The sequence below is a fragment of the Protopterus annectens genome, chromosome 14.part0 (genome assembly GCF_019279795.1).
Source record: "Protopterus annectens isolate FY-2018-M chromosome 14.part0, PAN1.0, whole genome shotgun sequence".
NCBI lineage: Eukaryota > Metazoa > Chordata > Ceratodontiformes > Protopteridae > Protopterus > Protopterus annectens.
Genome location: NC_056748.1, coordinates 852276359 through 852301801, shown reverse-complemented (window position 1 = coordinate 852301801; position 25443 = coordinate 852276359). Strand labels below are relative to the sequence as shown.

Sequence of the window (25443 nt, the reverse complement as noted above, 5' to 3'; positions counted from 1 at the left end):
TCAGCCAGATAGCCAAACTCACTGAAGCAGGTCTTTTTAAATTCCAAAGGGATAAGCAAACAAGACGCCAATAAACTAACCACTTCAATTTTATTAAGCACCACGATAATGCTTTTCGTCGGCGCCCTGCACCAACTTCTTCAGACTTTGAAAATAACTCACACTTAAGTGCTGCTACATTTAAAGCCATTGCAAGCAAAGTCTATTACAAAACACACCCTACAATTACCTTAAAGGAACAGGCACAAGTAGCTTCAATCTAACTAAAATGTTCCTATCCCATAAACACACAACATAAAAAGTTGTATGTGATATAAAATATACAACTGTAAAACTAATACTAATGCATTTTAATATTCAAAAACAAAGCACCAGCACCAAAAGTTCTGAAATTGTTAGGAATGATGGCAGCAGCAATTCTGGCCATTCCACTTGGTCGTATACACATGCGGATACTGCAGTGGCTGTTCACTCAATGGTGTTAACAAGAGCTCCCTACGTCTGGCATGATCAGAAATTCTTGCCAAAAGGGCCTTCAGTGGTGGTCGACCTCACTTCATGTTACTAGGATGCCCATTTGTGCTATCCCCTCCAGCGTCCAAAGTGACCACAGATGCTTCCATGATGGGGGGGGGGGGCAATTTCACAGAAAGATGGCCCAAGGCACCTGAACAGATAGACACATCTGTGTATCAATGTCCTAGAGATGAGAGCAGTACTTTTGGCATTGCATTACTTCCAGGACACTCTTCCTCTGGGTGCGATTGTGATTCAGACTAGCAACGTGTCAGTGGTCTGGTATCTGAACAAACAAGGAGGAACCACATCATATACCCCCTTTGTCGTGAGGCCCTCTGAGTATGGCAGTGGGCTGTTTCCACCCAGTGCTTTGTTAGCAATGCACATCCGGGGGAAATCAAACGTGATAGCAGACAAGTTGACAGAGCAATTTTGTTGCCCCACTTGTGGTCCCTCAGATGGAAATAGGATATTCCGCAGGTGGGGCCAGCCTTGCTGCAACTTTTTTGCCAGTCACATGAACACGAAATGCAGAAGCTACTTTGCCCAGATTCCTCCTCCGGGAGAAGCCCCAAGGGACGCACTTCACGAATGGCCCTCTGGTCTCCTTTATGCATTCCCACCAATCCCATTGATATCCAAGGTATTACTGAGAGCAAAAGCCCTGGGAAGGACCATTATTCTAATAGCTCCTCATTGGCCTCATCAGATTTGGTTCCCCTTCCTTCGACTTCATCTTTTGGAGGACCCTTGGATTCTGGACCCAGTTCCAGACCTTCTGACGCACTCGCCAGGGGAACTTCATCCCTGTGGAGTCCCTGAAGCTGACAGCTTGGCTGCTCCAATTCCCATCATAGCCAGGTTCCATAATCTTTCCAGTGAGACAAAGCAAATTCTCCTATCCTTGCATAAATCCTCTGAGAAAGCTTTACCTCAGCAAATGGAAAAAGTTCTCTATATGGGCCTCTTTAAAAAAAAAAAAAAAAAAAAAAAATACTGATCCTTACCAAGCCTCTATTCTGCAATTCTTATCCACGATATTCAGTAAAGGAGCTGCAGCAGCAACGGTCCATGTTCAGCTTGCTGCTATTTCTAACTTTCACCTGAGATTTGAAGGCTTGAATATTGTCACACAAATTATCCAGAGCCTTTCTCAAAGGGACCTTTCATATTAGACCACCTGTGAAATCTTTAGTGGTTATTACTTCTGCCCGCAGAGTGTCAGAGCTTCAAGCCTTGTCCATAAAGCCTCATTTGATTTTTCCATGCTGACAGTTTCACTTCGAACAAACCCTTCTTTCTTGCCCAATGTTTGCACTGAAACTAATCTCAACCAAATTATTGATTTGCCAGATGTTCTTTGTGTTTCACTGTTGCAGTCATCACATTTGGGTTATCTGCTTGCAGTAGCCCTCAGTTGGCCTGATTACCAAAGTCTTGGGTCCTGCGTCTGTTGCTGTCCCTTCTTCCATGACGTCAGGTAGTCTGGTATAAAGCATGCAGCCGATGCTATTTTCAGTCTTTCTTGCTGTGCCCGAAGCAGAAGCAGTTCAAGTGCCGGTCAGCCGACTCCCAAAATTTTCGTTTAGCTTAGTTGAAGACGTCGGTTCTGAAACTCAAAGTATCCCATTGGGGAAACTTTTTCTTGCTCTAAACGGATGTCAGTAAAAGTCAGTAATTGTATTTCTTGTGGAAAGCAGATTTTTCATTCATACTGCATTCCTTGCTTAGGCCCTGACCACAATGTACCTCGCTGTTGGTTTTGTGCCTTATTTAAACAATGAATTATTCGTCGTTTGAATAGTTACACTTCTAAATATTTTTGTACTTGGTTCAGTTACCCAGATATGGCTTCGTTAAGCCACCTGACTACCGACATTCTGAAAAAACGCAAAGATAAAGACAGAGACCGCTTGGGTCCAAAGCTGCCAACGCTTCTCCAAAGCTAGTCGCCAGTTCGCCGGTACTCGGGCGCTTTCGCAACCCCTGATACCTGCTACTTCAGATTCGCAGGCCTCTACTGAGACCCATTCGGAGTCCGGTATGCCGCAAGATGCTTAAACTGTGGAACCTGCGGATGTCTCTACCTTGGATGGTTCTGGAGCCGCTGTGCAGGCACCAGCTTTTGAGGGTGTATTCAGGCCCTACTGACTTGCATATTAAACAGATGCCATCTTCTTTTTCAAGGTCTAAAACTCTATCTATGCCTAGAAAACAGACGCCCAGATCGCATGGCCAGGCCTATATGCCTAAAAAATAAGAATGGCTGAAGACCACCTTACTTTAATCAGGGGAAGCCAACCTTCCCCCTCTAAGAGACCCAAGACTGAGTTTACTTACGATTCTTCTGATCATGATTCTTAAATTTGTTTCCTCTGATGACCAGGATTTACCCTTATCTACATATGAGGATTCTGATGCATAAGACTCTGTTCCCTCTGCATCCCTTCCAAGGATTTCTCTTTTGGTGAAACCTTGCATACTAGTTGAAAACGATACAACAAGGACTGTTGAAAAAGACAAATATGCAGTCGCCTAATGTAGCAAGCTCCCAACACAGATAAAATGTTGTATATTCCAATAAAAGGTAAACGTGCCTCCACCAATAAAAAGCGAACGACTCAGAGACTTTAAATAAAAGATCTTTTATTTAAAGTCTCTGAGTCGTTCGCTTTTTATTGGTGGAGGCACGTTTACCTTTTATTGGAATATACAACATTTTATCTGTGTTGGGAGCTTGCTACATTAGGCGACTGCATATTTGTCTTTTTCAACAAACCTTGCATACTGTTGGGGAGCATTTTCACTGGGAAAGCCAGGATTACTCTGACTCTAAAAAGAGGCTTGGAGATTTCTTAATCCTGCCCCAACACAGGCCTTTAGCTGTCCCTCCTGTACTGGACATTGTTGATGCCTTTTCAGAATCTAGCTTAGGCCTTGACTCTACCTCCTGCTCCCAGAAAACCTGATAGATATTACAGGGTTCCTGACTCTCAAGTTCATTTTTAAAAATCCTACTGTGGATCCTGCGACCATTTCACAGGGACCTAAGCGCATTAAGGCTACTACTGCCAAAAATCCAACCCACTCTGATAGAGATTCCAGGGCGCTGGATAGATTGGGTAAGAAGGTATACACTTCTGCAACCTTGGCCATTAGGGCCTTAAACTGCTAGTTTCATATCAGCAGCATATCATTGGATTGCTTAAACAGAAAATGATGATTCCTGACTGTGCTGAAAATAGATTTACAGGATTTAATGTATTCTGATGAACAAGTTGGAAAACATACTTTGCAGTGTGGTTTTGATTCACTAGAGGCATCCTGCAAGGCTGCTGTCACTGGGTCTGTGCTTAGAAGGCATGCTTGGCTTAAGGAGCAATCTTTGCCAAATCATGTTAAAGCTAAATTGATGGATGCTCCCTTAAACCAAGACCGCGTGTTTGGCAACAAAGCAAAGGAAGTACTTGAGAGGAAAAAGCAAAATCTATGCAAACTGTTAAAGATTTACTGCAAGTACTGCTTCCCAGATTTAGTAGGCATTGGCCCTCTAAAAATTGGTCCTTTCCTGCCTCTTCCAGACCTTCTCAGTTCAAACCCAGAACCAGCCGAACACCCAGGCTTCAGTCCCAAGCTACTTACAGGACTAAGCAGTGGGGGGGCTCCCACTTCCAAAGCAGGGAGTGGTAAGACCCCCCCCCCCATGGTAAACTGTCTCAATGACTTAACTTTAAATCTTCCAAGCCATGCACAATTGACTGTTCCTTTAGGGGGAAAGATTGCCCTGCAGGCCAAAAATTGGGGACTCGCTACCCAGGACAAATGGGGTTTAAATATAGTTTCCCAAGGATACAGATTCCACTTCCACTCCTTACCAACCCCAAACGGTTGGCCAGATCTACCCCCAAATCAGTGGGCAGAGGCTCAAAAACAAGTTCTCTAAGTATCAGGGCTATTCAACCTGTCCCAGAAGAGGAAAGGGGACAAGGTTTCTACTAAAGACTTTTCCTGGTGCCCAGAAAAGACAACTCATGGCGTCCTATCCTGGACCCCTCTATCCTAAACACATTTTTGGTGATCCCAAAATTCAAGATGTTAACTGTTCACCAGCTGCTTCCTATGCTAGGCAAGGATGCCTGGTTGGCAACACTGGATTTAAAGGAAGCCTACCTGCACATCCTAATAAGGGAATCTTGTAGAAGATGCCTACGCTTCAAAGCAGGCAACATGCACCATCAGTTCTCTGCACTGCCCTTTGGCTTTTTCTACTGCGCCCAGGGTATTCACAAATTGCCTAGCTCCAGTCACTGCATTTTGCAGGCAAAGAAATATTCAAATATACCCATACCTGGACGATTGTCTAATTCAGGCAGAAAGCCAGGACATATTTAATCTGGCGTTTGTACAGAAATTGCCAACTTCTCTGGGGTACACCATAAATGAAAAATCACATCTTGTACCCAGCCAACAAATTGTATTCCTGGGAGCAAGCTTTAACACAACTTCCCAGATGGCTTTCCTCATGGCAGAGAAACAAGTTCATTTGACTGCCTACTTCAAATTACTGGCCACAGAGACCCAGCTATCTTGCAAGGAAAATACTGCAAGCCCTAGGGTTCATGGCCTCCTGCATTCTCCTAATTCCGTATGCAAGACTGCATATGAGGAAACTACAATGGTATCTAACAAGCCTATGGTGTCAACAACTTAAGGATCTAGAAGCAATGATTCCTATCATACTTTGTCTACAGATGGAGTTCCTTTGGTGGGCAGAGGCCTGCCACCTAAACAAGGGACTGCCATTCACTCTACCCCCCTGCTGCCCAAACCCTAACAGATGCATCAGACTATGCATGGGGGGGGGGTTCACTTTGCAGGGAAGTGCATTCAGGGCAAATGGAACCAAAGTCAAATGCACTTTCATATCGATCAAAAAGAAACGTTAGCTGTACAAAATGCTCTGACAGCCTTCAAGGACAACATTCTTCCAGGACAATTAATGGTAAAGGTGTACAACTCCACTGTTGTGGTACATAAACAAGCAGGGGGGAACCCACTCATACCCTGTCTGCAGACTAGCCATGGCTCTGTGGAATACAGCCTTGAGCTACCAAGTGCACTTACACACTCGATTCCTGCCAGGAAAGCTAAATACACTGGCAGACAAACTAAGCAGAAATTTCATGGACCCACACGAGTGGAAACTGGAACCAAAGATATTCAACATGTTGAGAAAAACAAATGGAGCCCAGAGATGGACCTGTTTGCCTCCCCCCAGAACTAGCAATTGGACAAATTTTGCGCAAGGACTCCCCACAAACAAGCTTGGAAGGTGGATGCCTTGTCCTTCACCTGGAAAAACCTATCAGTGTATGCCTTTTCCCTCTCTGCCTCTCCTCTCTAAGGTACTACTAAAGATCAAACAGGACAAACCAAGGACGATACTGATTGCACCAGACTGGCCACACCAACACGAGTGTACCCCCTTTTGCGCAGTGTCACTGCTGGCACCATTGCACCTGCCTCAGATCCCTGCCCTGCTTTCCCAGCAGGAGAGCCAGATTCTGCACCCACAGCTTCAAACCCTGAACCTGGCAGCCTGGCTAATTACCTGACCTTTCCTTTACCATCCCTTAGTATGCAAGTGTTGGATGTCATTCTGGAGGCAAGGAGGCCTAGTACTAGAGAATCCTATGCTGAAAAATGCAAAAGGTTCTGTTCCTGGAACCAAACTTGGGATGGCCACAGCAGCACCCAATTTACCTCAGATTCTTCAGTACTTAACTGAGATGCTTCACAAGGGCCTTTCCTTTTCCTCCTTCAAAATTCATGACTCAACCATTTCGGCTCATTGCAACACAGGACCACCCCTCTTCTCTCATCCACTGCTGAAGCAGTTCCTCAGAGGGGCCAAAAACGCAAGACCACCCAGGAGAGCCCCTACTCCAGCCTGGGACCTTAACTTTATATTGGAAAAACTCACTACCTCCTTTTGAGCCAGCGGCAAATGCAGAGTTGAAATTCCTTTCTTAGAAAACAGCCTTCCTTTTAGCCATCACTTCAGCGAGAAGTGTGTCTGAATTACAGGCCCTCATGGCTGTGAAGCCTTTCATTATCTTTCATGTGGGGACAGGGTGTCCCTCGGGACCAATCCCTCCTTCATGCCCAAGGTGGCATCCAGTGTAGCCCTTAATCAGTCCATTCATTTGCCAACCTTCTTTTCTAATCCACAGAACAAAGGGGAATGAATACTGCCCTCCTTGGATGTGCACAGAACTTAGATTTTACTTGGACAGGACTAAACCTCTCATGAAATCTGAACAGCTGTTGCTGCAGGGGCAGAGGGGAAGGCCATTTCAAAGCAAACCATTTCTAAATGGATAGGCCATTGCATTAATTTCTGCTATAAGCACCATGGAAAACCTACCCCACAGGGGATAAGACCACATTCAAACAGGGCTGCATCACCTCTACAGCCTTTTTCAGAGGTGTCCCTACCAGGGCCATCCTAGAAGCTTCTACCTGGAGTTCTGTGCATACCTTCACCAAGCAATTACCATTTGCTAGTTTTCTCTAAATCCAGAGCTGGCTTTACCACTGCAGTCTTGTAGGGCCTTATAGCTGGTCCAAATACTATCTAATTTCCACTTCCCATCCTTAGCTTTGGGAATCTACCCAAATGTGATGACTACAACAGTGAAACACGAAGAACATAGTACAGTTGTGTACACTTGCCATAAATGTAGATGTTAGTGTATTCACTGTTGCAGTCCTAGTTGCCCTCCCTACAGCCCCATGACTTCTATTGGCTAAATCTCTTTTCTTGTTTACTATGCTTAAAGCTTTTTGGTGTATTTGCTTTTTTTGTTGAAGGTGTAACCTTGTATATAATTGCTTCCCATTATGGGGGCACCTGACATCTGGACCAAGAAACTGATAAAATGGCTTCAGCTGCATGCTTTATACCCCTGACTACCAGACTTCATGAAAGATGCGACAGCAGCTGACGCAGGACACAAGACTTTGATAATCAGGCCGACTGAAGGCTACCTGCAAGCAGATGAGCCAAATGTGATGACTGCAACAGTGAATACACTCTTAACATCTACATTTATGGTAAGTGTACACAACTGTACTTTTTCTTTTCCAACAATCTAGAGTACATGCTTCACAAACTTGATGTTCAGACGGCTCGGATTTTATTTGGTTAAAACAAAAGATGTTCTTCATTCCACATTGCTGCAGTCCTAACTATTGGGGTAGTCCGCTGTCCAGTCGGCCCGAATACCAAAGTATATGGCTGACGTCGGTCAGGGCGCATTAGACTGACGTCAGTACGTCAGGGTACTAATGCGCATGACCGACGTCATATCCTCAGTCTTTTTTGCCGCATGGTCCGATGCAGAAGCAATTTTGCGAGTGCAGGTTGGCGTTCTGAAAGTTTCTGAAGTCAGAGTTTCAGACCGAATCAAAGTTGGCTAAGTACCCGTTGGGAATATTTTGGTTTTTTCTTGCCTCAGTATTTAACCGGATGTCAGAAAGTGAATAACTGTATTTCTTGTGGGAAACAGATACCTCATAGGGATTACCATACTTTGTGTATACCTTGTTTAGGGCCTGAGCACGACGTTGTTGGATGCCGCTCTTGTGCTAGATTTAACAAACGCACTATTAAGAGAAGGTTAGACTGTGCCAGGTTAGTGTTTGGGAAGCGTTGTAATTATAAAATGCCGTCGGATGCTCCGACGCCGGCTTCGCTAAAAAGCATAAAGATAAAGCAGCAAAGCCTAGGGTGGAGGAACCGACAGTCCCAGGCGTCGGTTCTTTGGAAACTCAGTGGAGCCGGAGGTTTTGCCAGGTGTTTCTTTGGAGTCTCAGGAGAGACTTTACTGTTACAGGATGTATCCTCTCAGGAAGTAGGCCAGGCTGAGGGGCTTCTCAGGTGGCTGTTCTTCCCTCTCTTCCTAAGGTGGTTAGAGCCTCCCTTCAGTTTCCAAGGCTTCTTTGAGGGCAGGCCAAGTTTAGCTTCTGTGGGGGTTTCTCCTACTGCTTCAGGATCTTTGCCTAAGAAACATATGCTTAAAATGGCAGAGGATTTGATTACTATGATTAGGGGTTCTATGCCCCCTCCTGATAAGAGGCCTAGGGTGGAACCTGAGTTTGAGAGTTTTGAGCAATGCTCGGAGGCTTGAGTCTTGGCTGAAGACTTGCAGGAGTACCCTCCTTATTCTGATTCTGATGTGGATGATTCTACTCCTTCTGCTTCTCCTCCTGAGGATTTTTCATTTTCAGAGACTCTGCATTCCATGAGGGAGCATTTTAAATGGGAAGGTCAAGATTTCTCTGATTCCAGGAAAAGGCTTAGGGAATTCTTGTTTTTACCCCAGCATAGGCCTTTAGCTATACCTCCTGTTTTGAATGTGGTGGAAGATGTGTTTGCAGAGGCTTCCCTGAATCCTGATTCCTTGCCTCCTGCCCCAGTTAAACCGGATAGGTATTATAGGGTGCCTGAAGCTCATAAGTATCTTTTTAAGAGTCCTCGGGCAGACCCGGAAACTGTCTCTCAGGGGCCTAAAGAGGTGAAGGCCTCAGTTGTTAAAAATCCTGTCCCTCCTGATAAAGAGGCAGGGGCTTTGGATAGATGGGGAAAGAAAGTGTATACTTCTTCCACTTTAGCCATGAGGGCGTTGAATTGTCAGTTTCACATGTTAAAATATCAGAATTATCTTCTTTCACAGTTGAAATCTAAGGTGGATGCTCTGGCTGAAGGTATTGAGTGTAAAGAGTTGCAGGATTTGGTTCATGTGTCTGAACAGGTGGGTAAACATTCCTTGCAGTGTGGTTTTGATGCTGTGCAGGCCTCCTCCAGGGTGGCTGCCACTGGTTCTGTTCTTCGTAGGCACGCCTGGCTGAGAGATCAGAATTTAGCTGAGCATGTTAAGACAAGGATTTTGGATGCTCCTTTACAGTCTGATGTGTTTGGTTCGCCTGTGGAAGCAGTTTTGAAGAAAATGGAGGACAAGGCTAAGTCTATGCAAACTGTTAAAGATTTTTTGCAGGTGCAGCCGCCGAAGTTTAGTAGAAATTGGCCTACTAAGGGATGGACTTATCCTGCTTATGATTCCCAGTCTAGGGGTAGGTCTAGGCGTGGTAGGGGCAGAGCTCAGGGTTCTTTTAGGCCTAGGACAGGGAGTTCCCTGCTCAGACTTGGTGAGGGCAGGGGTCAGTCCTTTCGTAAGCAGACCCAATGACCTGCCTTTTCAGCTGCCAGCGTTCTCGCCTGGCAGCACCTTTGGGAGGAAGGCTGTCTCTTTTCAAAGAAAATTGGGATTTAATTACCCAAGACAGATGGGTTCTGGATATTATTCACCACGGTTACAGGTTTTATTTCCATACCTTGCCTCCTTTCAAAGGCATGCCAGACATTCCTCCTCTTCAAAGAACAGAGGCTCACAAGCAGATTTCTCTGTTGCTCCAAATAGGGGCCATTCAGTCAGTTCCTGTGCCGGAAAGGGGCCTTGGATTTTATTCTCGCCTGTTCCTAGTACCAAAGAAGGGGAACACGTGGAGACCAATTCTGGATTTATCTATTCTCAACACTTATCTGGACATTCCCAAGTTCAAAATGTTGACGTTACAACAGCTTTTACCTCTGCTGGGCAAAGATCACTGGATGGTAACTTTAGATCTCAAGGAAGCTTACCTTCATGTGCCAATAAGACTACGTTGCAGGAAGTATCTGCGTTTTCGAGCTGGAAATTCTCATTATCAGTTCTTTGCATTGCCCTTTGGCTTATCTACTGCGCCCAGAGTATTCACAAAGGTTCTGGCTCCAGTGATAGCTTACTTCAGGCTAAAAGGAATCCAAATCTATCCTTACTTGGACGACTGCCTGATTCTGGCTCAAGAAAAGGAAGATCTTCTACAGCATCTGGAATATGTCATAGCAGTGCTAAGATGCCTAGGGTATTCTGTGAACGAAATAAAGTCCAGTCTAGTACCCTCTCAAGACATGTGCTTTCTGGGTGTGAGACTGAATACAGCAGCCCAGATGGCCTTTTTAACCCCGGACAAACAAAAGAATCTTTCCAGTTACTTCCATCATCTATCTCTTCAGTCCGGGCTGACTGCAAGGACAGTCCTTCAAGCCTTAGGGTTCATGGCATCTTGTATTCTGGTGCTTCCCAATGCCAAACTGCATATGAGGAAGCTACAATGGCATCTCAAAAATCTGTGGACACAGCACTGCCAGGATTTGGACACTGTCATTCAAATAATACCTTGCATTCAAAAGGAATTTTTGTGGTGGGCTCAGGAATGTCACCTAAACAAGGGACTCTGTGACCCGGCCAGAGGCAAGTCAGATTCTAACAGATGCCTCAGATATTGCTTGGGGAGCTCATCTAAATGGAAAGTGGATACAAGACAAGTGGCCTGCCAGACTACAGCATCTACATATCAACATGAAAGAGATGTTAGCAGTTCAGTTTGCATTAATTGCTTTCAAGGAGTTACTTCTTCCAGGGCAGGTGTTGATTCTAACAGACAACACAACTGTCATGTGGTACATCAACAAACAAGGGGGAACTCATTCTTACCCATTGTGCAGACAAGCAATGATTTTATGGGAGACTGCGCTCAGTCTGCAACTAACTCTTCAGGCAAGGTTTCTGCCGGGAGCACAGAACTCCTTAGCAGATGTATTAAGCAGACAAATCATGGATCCCCACGAGTGGAAACTGGATCTTCATGTATTTCAAAATTGACAGTGTCATGGGGAACTCCAGACATAGATCTGTTCGCTTCTCCACTAAACCACCAGCTGCCAAAGTTTTGCACAAGGATTTCATCACACAGCTTGGAAAGTGGATGCTCTTTCTTTCAGTTGGAAAAATCTTCATGTGTATGCTTTTCCACCTCTGCCTCTTCTTCCAAAGGTGCTTCTAAAGGTCAGACAAGACAAGCCAAGGATGATTTTAATAGCTCCAGATTGGCCTCGGCAGCACTGGTACCCATTACTGAGGAGTCTGGTAAGGAAGCCTCCATGGCCTTTACCCTTGATTCCACACCTGTTGTCTCAGAGGGAAGGTCATCTGCTCAATGTCAAGCTTCACTCTCTGCATCTAACAGCCTGGCATATTCTGTTTTGAAAGACAGCAGGTCTCAGCTTCCTCAAGTTTTAAATGTGATTATGGAAGCCAGAAGACCTAGTACAAGGAAAGTGTACGCAGAAAAATGGAAGAGATTTTTATTTTGGAGTGCAGCAAACAATTTGGAGATTTCTGAGCCAAATTTGAGTGTGGCTCTTCAATATCTTACTGAGTTACTGGACAAAGGTTTGTCTTTCTCTTCCATTAAGATTCATGCTGCAGCAATTTCAGCTCACTATGATTGTGACCCACCATTGTTTTCGCATCCTTTGTTCAAGCAATTTCTTAGAGGGGCAAAGAATATAAGACCCCCGTAGAGCTCCTACTCCTGCTTGGGATCTCAATTTTGTGTTGGAGAAACTTACTCTACAACCTTTTGAGCCTCTGGCTACTGCTGAATTGAAATACTTGTCATGGAAGACTGCTTTTTGTTGGCCATTACTTCTGCAAGAAGGGTTTCTGAGTTGCAGGCCCTTATGGCAGTGGAGCCTTTTGATTTTTCATAAGGATAGGGTATCTTTACACTAATCCTTCCTTTATGCCTAAGGTGGTTTCTAGTGTGGCTTTAAACCAAACTATTCATTTGCCTACCTTTTATGCAGATCCCCAAAATAAAGGGGAAAAAATTTTGCACACTTTAGATGTACACAGGCTATTGCGTTATTATTTGAGCAGGACTAAGGATTTTAGGCAGTCTCAGCAGTTGTTTGTTTCTTTTGCTTTGAGTTCAAAGGGCAAGCCTGTGTCGAAGCAAACTATTTCTAGGTGGAATGGGTGTTGCATTACGTTTTGTTATTCCCATCATGGCAAGGAGATTCCAGCTGGGATTAGGCCTCATTCCACTAGGGCTACTGCCACTTCTACAGCATTTCTAAGGGGGGTGGCAACTAAGGATATTTTGGAGGCAGCTACTTGGAGTTCAGTGCATACTTTCACTAAGCATTATCACCTTCCTCTCTACTCTAAGTCTAGGGCTGGTTTTGCCACAGCTATTTTGCAAGGCATGTTGTCAGTTCCTGCTTCCTTATGATTTGCCAGCCTCCCTTACCTCTGCTTTGGGATTCTACCCAATAGTTAGGACTGCAGCAATGTGGAATGAAGAACATAGTACAGTTTTGTACCTACCATAAATGTAGATGTTCGAGGATCCACATTGCTGCAGTCCAATTTACCCTCCCTCCTTCCCTCTGTGTTTAGGGGTGGTTGTGTAGGTGAGGTTATATTCTGCTAATTGTGTATATATTGTACATATATTTTTTGGTGCAGGTATTTTGGGAGTTTTTGGTTTTGGCCTTATCTTTTCAGGGTCTTCTGACATCTGGGGCAAGAAAAGACTGAGGATATGACGTCGGTCATGCGCATTAGTACCCTGACGTACTGACGTCAGTCTAATGCGCCCTGACCGACGTCAGCCATATACTTTGGTATTCGGGCCGACTGGACAGCGGACTACCCCAATAGTTAGGACTGCAGCAATGTGGATCCTCGAACATCTACATTTATGGTAGGTACAAAACTGTACTTTTCAGGAAATCAGACCAACTTTTTGTTTCATTTTCAGACTGCAGGAAGGGTAGGCCAATGGCTAAAACTGTCTAAAATGGTTATATGATTGTCACCTTTGCCTATTCAGCTGCCAATATGCCCTTACAGCATAAAATTAAAGCTCACTCAACCAGAGTTGTTTCTACACCCTCTGCTTTTTCTGCCAGACTTCCTATTGGTGGCATTTGTGCAGCAGCCACTTCGTCAAAACATCATACCTTTATCACTCATAAAGTTGACAGGGCCTCCTTTGGATCTACGGTCCTGAGAAATCTACTCCCGTGAGCCACCCGAGGTTAATGGTGCTTGGGATGCTACCCATCCGTAAAGAATGAACGGCGAGATAGAACAACTTCACATAAAGAAGTTATGTATTTACCGTAACGTTCCATGTGAGTTGGTCTCTCCTTCATTCTTGCGTCCCTCCCGCCTACACCCTCCTTGGCTCTCAGAAGACCTAGATGCTAGATCCTTCCTGGTCACTCAACCCTTCTACACTCTTATGGAGTTACAGAATGACATATGGTATTATACGCAGCAAGCAAGATCTGAGGTAACTAGGTGCATCATGCGATAGTGACTTGGGCTCGAGCTACTTGAAATCCTCTAGCTTTGCAGTAGGTGCCAACTCTGAGCTGAGGGATCGGCTGCGAACCAATCAGTAAAGACTGAAGGTGGTGAGATGAACAACTCGCATGGAACATTATGGTAAGTACATAACTTTTTCTTTTTTAAATGGTAAGAAAACACATGACCAGCATGTTGATGTGTAAGAAACAGTAACACTAAAATGTTTTGTATTTTGTTTGTGGTTTTCATTGTGTCCTCTCATCAGTAAGGTTAACACACATTTTTTTAAGTGGTACTTGTGTCTTGTTACAGAACGTATTAATTTAGCCCAGGTCAAGTCTGGTGAACTCTGTCAGGTCTGCAAGTCTTTGGTGATGTACCTTGATACCTTCTTAGGGAAGAATGCTACACAGGCAGAAATAGAGGCTGCTTTGGAGAAAGTATGCAATTTCCTTCCAGATACTATGAAAGACCAGGTATGAAGTTTGCCCTCCTTGAGATTTTTTTCTGTTTTTCTGATTTTTATGTGATATACTGCTTTTGTATTTATACAGATATTTGTTTAGAGCAGTTGATGTAATTGACAACACTGGGACTGTCTTATCAATGCTTATCTTATTAATGGACATGCTTATCTATTTGTTTTACTTGGGGCTGTATTTCTGGCTTTGTTTCCTGTTGCATATGTTTGAAAAGGTGATACCTTTTTAATGGTGTAACACAGACCCTACTTCATAGATTGTAGTCATTGTGCTACCACTGGGAATTTTTTTCATCTTTGGATTTGTCATCTTTGCATGTGGGAAGACTGTTTGGTTTTAAGTGATTTCACTGACTGATATGATTAATGTCCTGCACATTCTTGATGTGGGCAGCATGTATGGGGCATTGGTTCTGTGTGGCATACTGGTAAACAATTAATAGCTATATGTGGGTGTGAGGGGCACCACCCATTGGGACTGTACAAGATCTTTTTCCCCACCAAGGAAGCTTTTTTGAGACAAGTTTTTCGAAGATGCATAATTTCTTGATTGTACTGTTTAGTGATCACAGTTGACATTTTATCACGAGTAGAAGTTCTGTCCTGAAGCATTGTCTGTGCACTGTTTTTACTCCAGTAAACAGCTGAGAGCTGTGTAGCCTCACTTTTATGAAGTACGTGTTGATGGAGTCTGTGCTGGCTCTTTCAGAGAAGTACATGACGCCACTTGTTATAGCATTGCTGTCCATACCAGGCATTTTTTCCCTCTAGCTGAACAAATCTCCCTATGAATTCTCAAAAGCTGGGGACTGAGCAAGGCTGTCTCCTCCTTCAATAAGTGCACACATCTTGCTTTCCCTCGACACAAACATCTTCACTGGCTCTCCAGTCTCCACTGAGGAGCCCTAATGGATGACATGTTCCTGGGAATGTTTTCTTCTCCCACCCTTAGAGAAAGTGTTCTCATTTACCTCTATATTTTTTTCCTGCCAACTTCTGTATTCCTGGAGGCATTAATCCAAACCCTAGAGGTGTAGCCAAGGCTGTATCTAAGTCACAGTGCTGGTATTGTAGCATATTGTTAAGGGACTGATGTTCATCGTGTTTCACTGTTGCAGTCATTACACTTGGGATATCCTGCTGGCAAGCTACCCGCAGTCGGCCTGAATTCCAAAGTCTTGGTCCGGCGTCGGTTGCTGTCGCCTCTTCCCTGACGTCAGTGCGCCAGGGGTATAATAGATGCAGCCGACACCATTTTCTTCAGTCTTTCTTGCCGCGCGGTGCCCGAAGCAAAAGCAGTTTGCAAGTGCCGGTCAGCCGACTCCTGAGATTTTCGATTTCGAATTTCAGATCCGAAGTCTTCATTAAAGCTAAGTACCCCATTGGGGAAACCTTTTTTTCTTGCTCCAGTCCGATGTCAGAAAAAGTTAACAATTGTATTTCTTGTGGGAAGCAAATACCTCATAAGGGTTTTCACTCTTACTGTATTCCTTGCCTAGGCCCTGACCACAACGTTGCTGCTTGTTGGTTTTGTGCTAGATTTAACCAACGCACTAAGCGTCTGTATGATTTTGCCTTTCATTACTTCGGCCGAAGATTCAATTATACAATGCCAGCGGAACAGCCGACCGGAGTGTATAAAAAACGCAAGGATAAAGACAAGGACAGGCATCCGAGGTCCAAAACAGACTAGGCTTCCACTAAGCTAGTCGTTGGTTCGCCGGTTCTCAGTGAGGTGCTTTCACAGCCCCTGAGACCCGTTACCTCAGAGCCGCAGGCCGCTTCCAACTCCCTCGTGGAGCCAACTGGGCCTCTGGAAACTCAAGGTATTGGAGCCGACTGGGCCTCTGGAAACTCAAGGTATTGGATCCTCGGAAACTATTCCCTCAGATGGGTCCAGAGCCGCTGTGCAGGCATCTGCTTCTGAGGGTGTTTTCAGACCTACACAGTTATATGTAAAGCCATCTTCAGCTTCAAAGCCAAAGACTAAAGCAGCTCTAAAGACAAAGAAACAAGTACAGCATTCTCCAGGACAGCCTTCCATGACTAAAAACAGATGCTCAAAATGGCCAAAGACCTTATTACTTTGATCAGGGGTTCCCATCCTCCTGATAAGAGGCCTAGGGAAGAGACAGAATATGAATCTTCAGATCAGGTTTCCATTTCCTCTGATTCCTCCTCTGAACAGGAATACTCCCTTCCTCCCTATGAGGATTCTGATGCTGAAGAATCTATTCCTTCAGCTTCTCCTCCTGAAGATTACTCCTTTGGGGAAACCCTGCATACTGTGAGGGAGCACTTTCATTGGGAGAGCCAGGATTATTCAGAATCTAAGAAAAGGCTCAGATTTTCTTTTACTTCCTCAGCACAGGCCCCTTGCTGTTCCCCCTGTTCTGGAAATTGTAGATAATGCTTTTTCAGAGTCCGGCCTGTCTCCGAACTCTATACCCCTTGCACCTGTTAAGCCAGACAGATGCTACAGGGTCCTAGACTCCCATAAATTTCTATACAAAAACACTGCTGCTGACCCAGAAACCATATCTCAGGGTCCTAAGGGAGTCCAGGCTTCCACTGCTAAAAACCCCGTTCCCTCTGATAGAGATTCAAGGGCACTGGGTAGAAGGGGGGGATTATACTTCTGCTACTCTGGCTGTAAGGGCTTTAAATTGTCAATTTCATATGCTTAAATATCAGCAATACTTAATGTCACTGTTAAGACAGAAAATGTTGACTAGCTGTGAATGTCCAGAAATCAAGGAAATGCAGGATTTATTGCATGCAGCTGAACAAGTGGGAAAACACTTTGCAATGTGGTTTCGATAATTTGGAGGCCTCTTGTAGGGCCGCTGTAACGGGTTCTGTGATTAGGAGGCATGCTTGGTTAAAGGAACAGAATCTGCCTAATCATGTTAAAGCAAAATTATTAGATGCTCCACTACAGTATGATACTTTGTTTGGTGTTAAGGCAGAAGAGGTGTTGAAGAAAATGGAGGATAAAGCAAAATCTATGCAGACAGTTAAGGATTTCTTACAGGTACAGCCATCCAGATTTAGCAGGAACTGGCCTTCAAAAAATTGGTCCTTTCCAGTGTAAGGCCACAAAGAGGCAGATACAGACGCCCTAGAGGCAGATCCCAGCCCCAAGGCTCATACAGGCCTAAACACTGGGGTGCTTCTACCTCCAAAAGCGGAGAAGACGAATCTCAATCTTATAGGAAACAGTCCCAATGACTTTCCTCTACCAGTACCAAGCACTTATCTTTTGGAGGCCCCCTTAGGGGGGGAAACTAGCACTTTTTTCACAAAACTGGAACATGATTACCCAGGACAAATGGGTCTTGAATATAGTGTCTCAGGGTTACAGGTTTCACTTTCACACCCTGCCAAAAGCAAAAGGCATGCCAGACCTGCCACACAATCAATGGGCAGAGGCACAAAAGCAAGTTTCATCCCTCATGGACATGAGGGCCATTCAGCGAGTACCACTACAGGAGCAGGGGCAAGGATTTTACTCACAACTTTTCCTGGTACCCAGAAAGGACAAAGCCTGGAGACCAATACTGGACCTGTCTATTCTAAACACTTTTGTGGGCGTTCCAAAATTCAAAATGACTCTGCAGCAGCTTCTGCCCATGCTGGGCAAGAAGGCTTGGCTTGTAACCTTGGACCTAAGAGGCATACCTGCATGTCCCAATCAGACAATCTTGCAGACGATACCTCAGATTCATAGCTGGCTGAATGCACTACCAATTCTCTGCACTGCCCTTTGGCTTCTCTACTGCACCCAGGGTCTTCACAAAATGCCTGGCAGCAGTAATTGCTTTTTGCAGACAGAGGAATTCAAATATATCTCTACTTGGACGACTGCCTTATTCAGGCAGAGAACAAGGACATTCTACTAAAGCATCTGGCATTTGTAAAAAGATTAATTTGCCTAGGGTACACAGTAAACGAAAAGAAATTAAAACTAGTACCCTCTCAAGAGATAATATTCCTGGGTGCAAGCTTAAATACAACTGCCCAGATGGCTTATCTCACACCAGACCAACAAAGGCAACTTAATTCGAAATGTTGGCATCAAAAACCCAGTTATCTGCGAGAAAAATTCTGCATGCTTTGGGCTTCATGGCATCCTGCATTCTGTTAATTCATTATGCAAGACTGCATATGAGGAAACTACAATGGTATCTAAAAAGTGTTTGGACTCGATATTGCCACAGCCTGGAAAAACAAATTACCCTCATTCCCTGCCTGCAACAGGAGTTTTGATGGTGGGCACAGGCCTGTCACCACAACAAGGGACAGCCTTTCACTCTAGCCACTGCCCGGCAGACAATAACAGATGCATCAGGTTATGTCTGGGGGGGGCCACATGGCTGGAAAATATATTCAGGGCACATGGCCCACAAGCCAAATGCATCTTCATATCAATCTAAAAGAAATGCTGGCTGTCCAGAATGCCCTGACAGCTTTCAAGGATCTGCTTCGTCCAGGACAACTGCTGATAAAGATGGGACAATACTACAGTCATGTGGTACATAAGCAGGGAGGCATGCATTCCTACCCGCTCTGCAGACAAGCCATGATTTTGTGGAACACCGCATTGACTTATCAAGTGCACCTGCAAGCACAATTCCTGCCAGGAAAGACAAATACTCTGGCAGACGAACTAAGCAGAAACCTCATGGATCCTCATGAGTGGAAACTCAATCCACAAATCTTCAGCATAATAAGGAAATGGGGATGCCCAGACATAGATCTATGTGCCTCCCCTCACAACTGCCAACTACAGAGATTTTGTACAAGGACTTACCACAAGCTAGCATGGAAAGTGGATGCTCCGTCATTCCGCTGGAAAAACCTTACAGTATATGCCTTTCCTCCACTACCTCTCCTCCCCAAGGTACTCCTAAAGGTCAGATAAGAGAAGCCAAAAATGATCCTGATTGCACCAGACTGGCCACGCCAGCACTGGTACCCAATCCTAAAGAGCTAGTCTCAAGGCCCAGCCTGGACATTACCTCAAATTCCTCATTTACTGAACCAACAAAACAATCAGATATTGTAAATCCAACTCAGAACCCTAAATCTGGCTGCATGGCGGATAAGGTAACCATTCAGAACACACCTCTCTCCAAAGCAGTTATGGAGGTTACTCTGGAGGCCAGGAGGCCCAGAACCAGAAAAATCATATGCAGAAAAGTGGAAGAGATTCTGTGCTTGGAACCAGGCACAAGGAATTGACATGCTTTTACCAAATATTCCTCGGATTTTACAATATCTAACCGAGGTGCTGGACAAAGGCATATCTTTTTCATTTGTTAAGATCCATGCCTCTGCCATTTCAGCTCATTACAATACGGACCCACCTATTTTTTAACATCCACTACTAAGGCAGTAACTGAGGGGCCAAAAACATAAGACCCCTTCCCCCCCCAAGAAGAGCACAAGTACCTGCATGGGACCTCAACTTTGTCTTGGAAAAACTCACGCTACCTCTCTTTGAGCCAGCCAATACAGCTGAAATAAAATTCTTATGGAAAACAGCCCTGCTCTTAACAATAACTTCAGCAAGAAGAGTCTGAGTTACAGGCACTAATGGTGGTTGAACCGTTCATAATTTTCCATCCGGACAGGGTTTCTCTGACTACGAACCCAGCATTTACGCCTAACGTAGTGTCCAGTGTGGCTCTTAATCAAACCATTCACTTGCCTGCCTTTTATCCAAACCCACAGAATAAAGGGGAGAGACTTCTACATTCTTTGGACATACACAGACAGCTACGCTTCTACTTGGACAAAACTCAAGCTTTCAGAAAGTCTGAGCAACTCTTAATGGCATATGCTGCAGTATCTCAAGGAAAAGCTATCTCAAAGCAGACTATTTCCAAATGGATAGCCAACTGCATTCGTTTCTGCTATTCTTAACATGGCAAATCAGTGCCTAAGGGCATCAGGCCACAGTCAACCAGAGCAGCAGCTACTTCAGCAGCCTTCCTCAGAGGAGTACCAACCAAGGGCATTTTGGAGGCTGCAACTTGGACTTCAGTGCACTTTTACAAAGCACTACCACTTACCCCTTTACCCTAAATCAGGAGCAGGCTTCGCCACTGCAGTTCTGCAGGGCCACATATCCTCTCCTAATTCTATTTAGGCCCAGCCACCCAACCTCAGCTTTGGGATTCAACCCAAGTGTAATGACTGCAACAGTGAAACACTATGAACATAGTACAGTTGTGTACCTACCATAAATGTAGATGTTAGTGTATTCACTGTTGCAGTCCAGGTAACCCTCCCACCACCCCCCTTTCTTTGCTGGGACTTCTGTGCTTCTCTATTCTTTACAACCTATGTGGTGTATTTGCTTATAGATGAAGATTGTTTTATTTTAGTGCATGCTCTTTTATTGGAATAATTTCTTAGCCTATCCCTTGGGGGGCACCTGACATCTGGGGCAAGAAAAACTGAAGAAAATGGCGTCTGCTGCACCTTTTATACCCTTGGCGCACTGACATCAGGGAAGAGGCGACAGCAACCGACGCCGGACCAAGACTTTAGAATTCAGGCTGACTGCGGGTAGCCTGCCAGCAGGATAACCCAAGTGTAATGACTGCAACGGTGAATACACTCTAACATCTACATTTATGGTAGGTACACAACTGTACTTTCTTGTGCCAATGCTAAGTGTCATAAACATGTCCTGTTGTCCATTATTTTTTTTATGCAGAAAAACATGTTGAGTAAAACACATTCAGTGTTTTTTAAAAGCAGATTTTCCATTTTTGCTCTTGCATACATCCTGTTTGTAAGGAAATAATGACCAATTCAGCAGATTCCTTATTTTCCAAGCCATGGTCATTTAGTACGGATGATGATCACATATTACTAAACTGTTTCTGCATTTAAGCAATCTTTATTTTATACCTTATTTGTTACATATTTGTAACAAAATTACTTTCAGCCTTAAAACCCTGTTGAGCATAATCTTACAATTCCTTTTTATTTTAATGTACTCAAAATACTTTATACTGATGTGTATTTTTGATAAGAAACAAAACCTTAAGTCTGATACAAGTCAAAATGCAATTTTACAATATCAAGTATTGCTACCAAAACTGAATGCATCTAAACTTTTTCTTTTGCAGACCATTCTGTGAAAATATTTCATCAATTATGAGCTGTCTGCTTTAGTTTAACTTAATTTATTCTTTTGCAATTACAGAATTTAATTTATGATTTAGAACTGTTTCATTAACTTTTTACAACTGTTGAATTAACTGAGACAAGAACCATGTGCTACTGCAAGCATTTATACACTGCTGAAAATATACAGTTTCAATGTCATTTTAACCATAACATTGTGGTCATGTCTCTGAACTGCTCATTAACATCTTGGTAAAATACTGAACTGGGCTTAGATAATAAATATTTGAAAGCAATTATTTTAGTATATTTACACTAAATGTTATGTACATATTAGTCCATTAGCTGTACAAGTACAATATTTTAATATAAATTTCCTCTAACTGGGGTAAAACCAGTGATATTACAACTTGACAAATTACTTTTGAACTTATTACAATGTATCCTGTACAGTACAGACTTACACAGACTGTTTGCTATTCATCCATTTCAATCTAGTAGGTACCGTGGACCCATTTTTTTCTCTACACATATTCATTACTAGATATTAATTTCATTTGTACTGAATTCTTCTGCATTTGTACATACAAAGGCTATAAAGTACATTTAGTCTAATCTTACAAATTTAATAACATTAATATTAAGCAAAATCTTGGAAAATGTTTGTCTCTTTAGAAATATCTAGTGGAATTGGCACCAAAGGCATATGTCATGTTATTTTAAACATACTCAGCAATTAAAAACATTCATGCTTTTTATACCAACATTGTTTTGCCAAAAACATATTAAAAATAGTGACCAATCTTCAATTTTTTTACTTTCTCTTGTATAGCTGTAATAAAGCAATTTTAAGCCATCTCTTGTTTTTAAACCATCTCTTGTATAGCTTTACAGTTTAACAGGTTTTAAATACAATTTAATACTAAACAATACAATGATAACCATTATGATGGCTATTGACTTGTAAAATATCTTATCCTGTCTGGTTTAATCCAGTTTACCATTATTTCCAATAAACTAATACCTGTTTTTCCCTCCCCTAAAAGAGTATCGTCAAGAAGGGAATGAGATTTCTTCCTGTAGCTTTATTTTAGACCTTTGTTTATTTTTTTCTGTAGCTTTATTTCAGACCCTTGTGCAGTACTCCTTGTACAGTCAGTGTAAAACTGAGAAAGTGCCCCTCCCCCTGTAGTATACTACAGTATTGTTTGCTTTAGAATGTACACCAGCCCAACACTTTGGCCATGCATTTACTTTAGTAGATTACTAATAAACTATGGACTTTATTTGATTTGATCGTTTTTTTATAAAGCTTTTGCTGTTTACTACTACTAATAGGTGTTTATACCCTTCTGCATAATTGATTTGAACTATATGTATACTATAGCCCATTTGCTGGCTGTACTTGATGAAACTGAGGGGTTTTTTTCTTTTTCTTTTAACATTTACTTGCAAACAGATTATCAGTGACATCTATGCACAATTGTGTCATTTTATTACAATTACCAAATAGTGTTGCCTGTAAATATTTTAACAATTATGTTTTAATAACAGTGATGCTTTAGAAAAACACAACTACTTGTCTGGCAATCAGTTTTGTTGTGTATCTTATCTTTCCAACATTTCCTGTAACTATTCATTCAGTCTAGGAAGGTCTGAGCTCACAAACTATACTCTATAAACTATAGATCTGAAGTAGGAATGTTCATTTGTCAGCAACCTGTGGGTCGGATCCGAGCCGGCAACTTGTTTCAAGCTAATGGATCCGAGCTCCTAGCCCCTCCCTTCACCCATAATCCCCTGCTAACCCTCCATGACCTCAGATCTAGTTTGCCGTGCTTGTGATGGCTGGATCTTTTTGAGCTCTGTCAGATAAGTGGAAAAAGTTAACTTTTCGAATTAGTTCTAGTCAGGAAATTCTTTTTTAGTTTAAAGTAATATTTGTAAAGTGTGTCTGCGTTAGGTTCCTTAATTTTTAGTTAATACCCTCCCTTCGCTGGTCGCTAGTGTGTGAGTGTTTGTTGTGTGTCTTTTGGGGCCTGTGTGTGTGTAGTTGTTTTTCTTTTTTTAGTTTAAAAAAAAAAAAGGGAATGGCTGAGGCCCCAAAAGCCATATTTTCTAAATGTACCGAGTGTGGCCATAAGCTTTCCCCGGCTGATGGCCACACTCTGTGCGTTCGGTGCCTTGGGGTTGAACACCTCACCTCGGGCTGTACTATCTGTGCAGCATTCAACCCCAGGGCACTGAAAGAACGGAGGTCGAAGCTGGTCCTGGCGGGACTTCTACCCCAGTTCAGCTTGGCCTCCGCTACCTCTGCTACTCCTGTGGCTCCATCACAGCCTGTGATGGTTGCCACTCCTGCCCCCCTGCCTCCGACTGGGACTCAAACTCCCGCTAAAGTGTCGGAGGACAGGGAGGCCAGGAGGAAAGCGGAGGAGAAGCACCAAGCGGCGGGCCGAGACCTCCGTTCGGCCCGCCAGCTAAGCGGGCTTCTCCCTCCATTGCTTCTAGGTCTCCTCCTCGGCTCCGATCCCCTTCTTTCTCCCCGGGGCCCGAGGAGGAGGAGACCCGATCTCAGTCTGTCATTGAGGCGGCATTCCAGGCCTGCCTCGGTGGCCTCTTCGAGATCCACATTCAGTTTATCTGATGCAGACTTGGACCGGATGATGCGAAGGTTCATCCAGGCCCAGCTGCAGATGGGAGTGCTCTTGCCCCCCCCCCCCCTCAGGGGGGGAGCTCGACACCTTTTTTCCACCCAATTGCTCCTTCTCCGACCTGCTACCCGGGTTCGGAGCGCTCAGAGCCGAGCAGCCTTGGAGCCGGGGGTGGGTCGGCGCCGACAGTACTTGGTACTTCGGATCCGACCCTACCCTCGAGTCTGTCGGATCTGACATCTCGGAGCCGTGGTCCGAGCTTCTGATCTGAGGGATTCAGTGTGCCTTCGGCTCCGTCCAGGTCGGAGCACACTGGTCCCTCAGATCAGACTGTCTCGGCGCCGGCTCCGATCCCTTCATCGGATCAGAGTGGGAGCCGACTTTCGGATCCATTGGAGAGTGGCTCTCCCTCTGCATTCGATGTTGTGGAGAGGGCTCTGTTGAGAACATCCGGACCCCCGGTCCTTGCATCGACTCCTCCCTGCACTCTCTCTCTGCTGGGCCAGGCTTCCATCACCCGGCCAAAGGGACAGCCTGCTTCGATGTCACAGATAGTTCCATTGGAACAAGATGTTGCTGGCGAGGCCTCCTCGGACAGTCCCCCCGAGGAAGCTCCCCGCAAGCATAATTGCAGAAGGAGGCACGTGGACTCCCCTGAGTCCTTAACCGGGGACACGGACTTGGAGGAAGGGGAAGTCTCCCCAAGATCACCCCCTGAGGATGTCTCCTTTGGAGACATCATGGAGATGCTAAGAATCAGAGGTGGGTGGTCTGCCCCCAAGTCTTCCTCTGACGAGTCCGTGTTTCTGGAGGCATTCGAGGCAGGCCCGTCTACCTCCTGGGTGTCCCCTCCAGCCGATCCCCTGGTGGACCTTATTACCACCAGGGCATGGAAGGATCCGGACACCGTGGAGCCAATACCCAAATGACCGGATAGGATTCTTAGCCCCCCCTCAGACCGGTCTCATTGGAGTAAAGGCCCCCCTGTAGATGCCATGTTGACGGCGGCAGCCACAAAGAGGGAATTGGCTCAGGAGAGTCCCTCAGTCCATCCACCGAGCAAAGAGTCCCGTTTGATGGATCGCTTAGGGAAGCGAGTCTTTAGTTCAGCGACCTTCTCAGTAAGGTCTCTGAACTATATGGCACATGTCATCAGGATGCAGCGGGATCTTATCAAAGAATACGCTGCATCCCCCCCTTAGTCCACGTCGGAGGAGGATAAACAATTGTACTCCACTCGAATGGCCACACTGAGATCTATTTCAAACACCTCTATGTGGCCATTGTCCCACGCCACAGAGGGAGCCGCTAGGGCCAGCGGAGCAGGCCTAGTCATGAGACGTCAGGCCTGGCTCCGTCATTGCGGCTTTACGGAGCCCTT

The 25443-nt window shown here is 44.5% G+C and overlaps 1 protein-coding gene across 3 annotated transcripts in view; it reads left to right on the top strand.

Annotated features, from left to right (window-relative positions):
• The window catches only part of LOC122789296 (prosaposin), a 705108-nt gene that overhangs the window by 572010 nt on the left and 107655 nt on the right, over positions 1-25443 (top strand). For all 3 annotated transcript variants that reach the window (XM_044056612.1, XM_044056611.1, XM_044056610.1), the window contains one exon: positions 14097-14260. In XM_044056612.1, coding sequence (XP_043912547.1) covers positions 14097-14260 — 164 coding nt within the window. The remainder of the gene's footprint in view (positions 1-14096; positions 14261-25443) is intronic.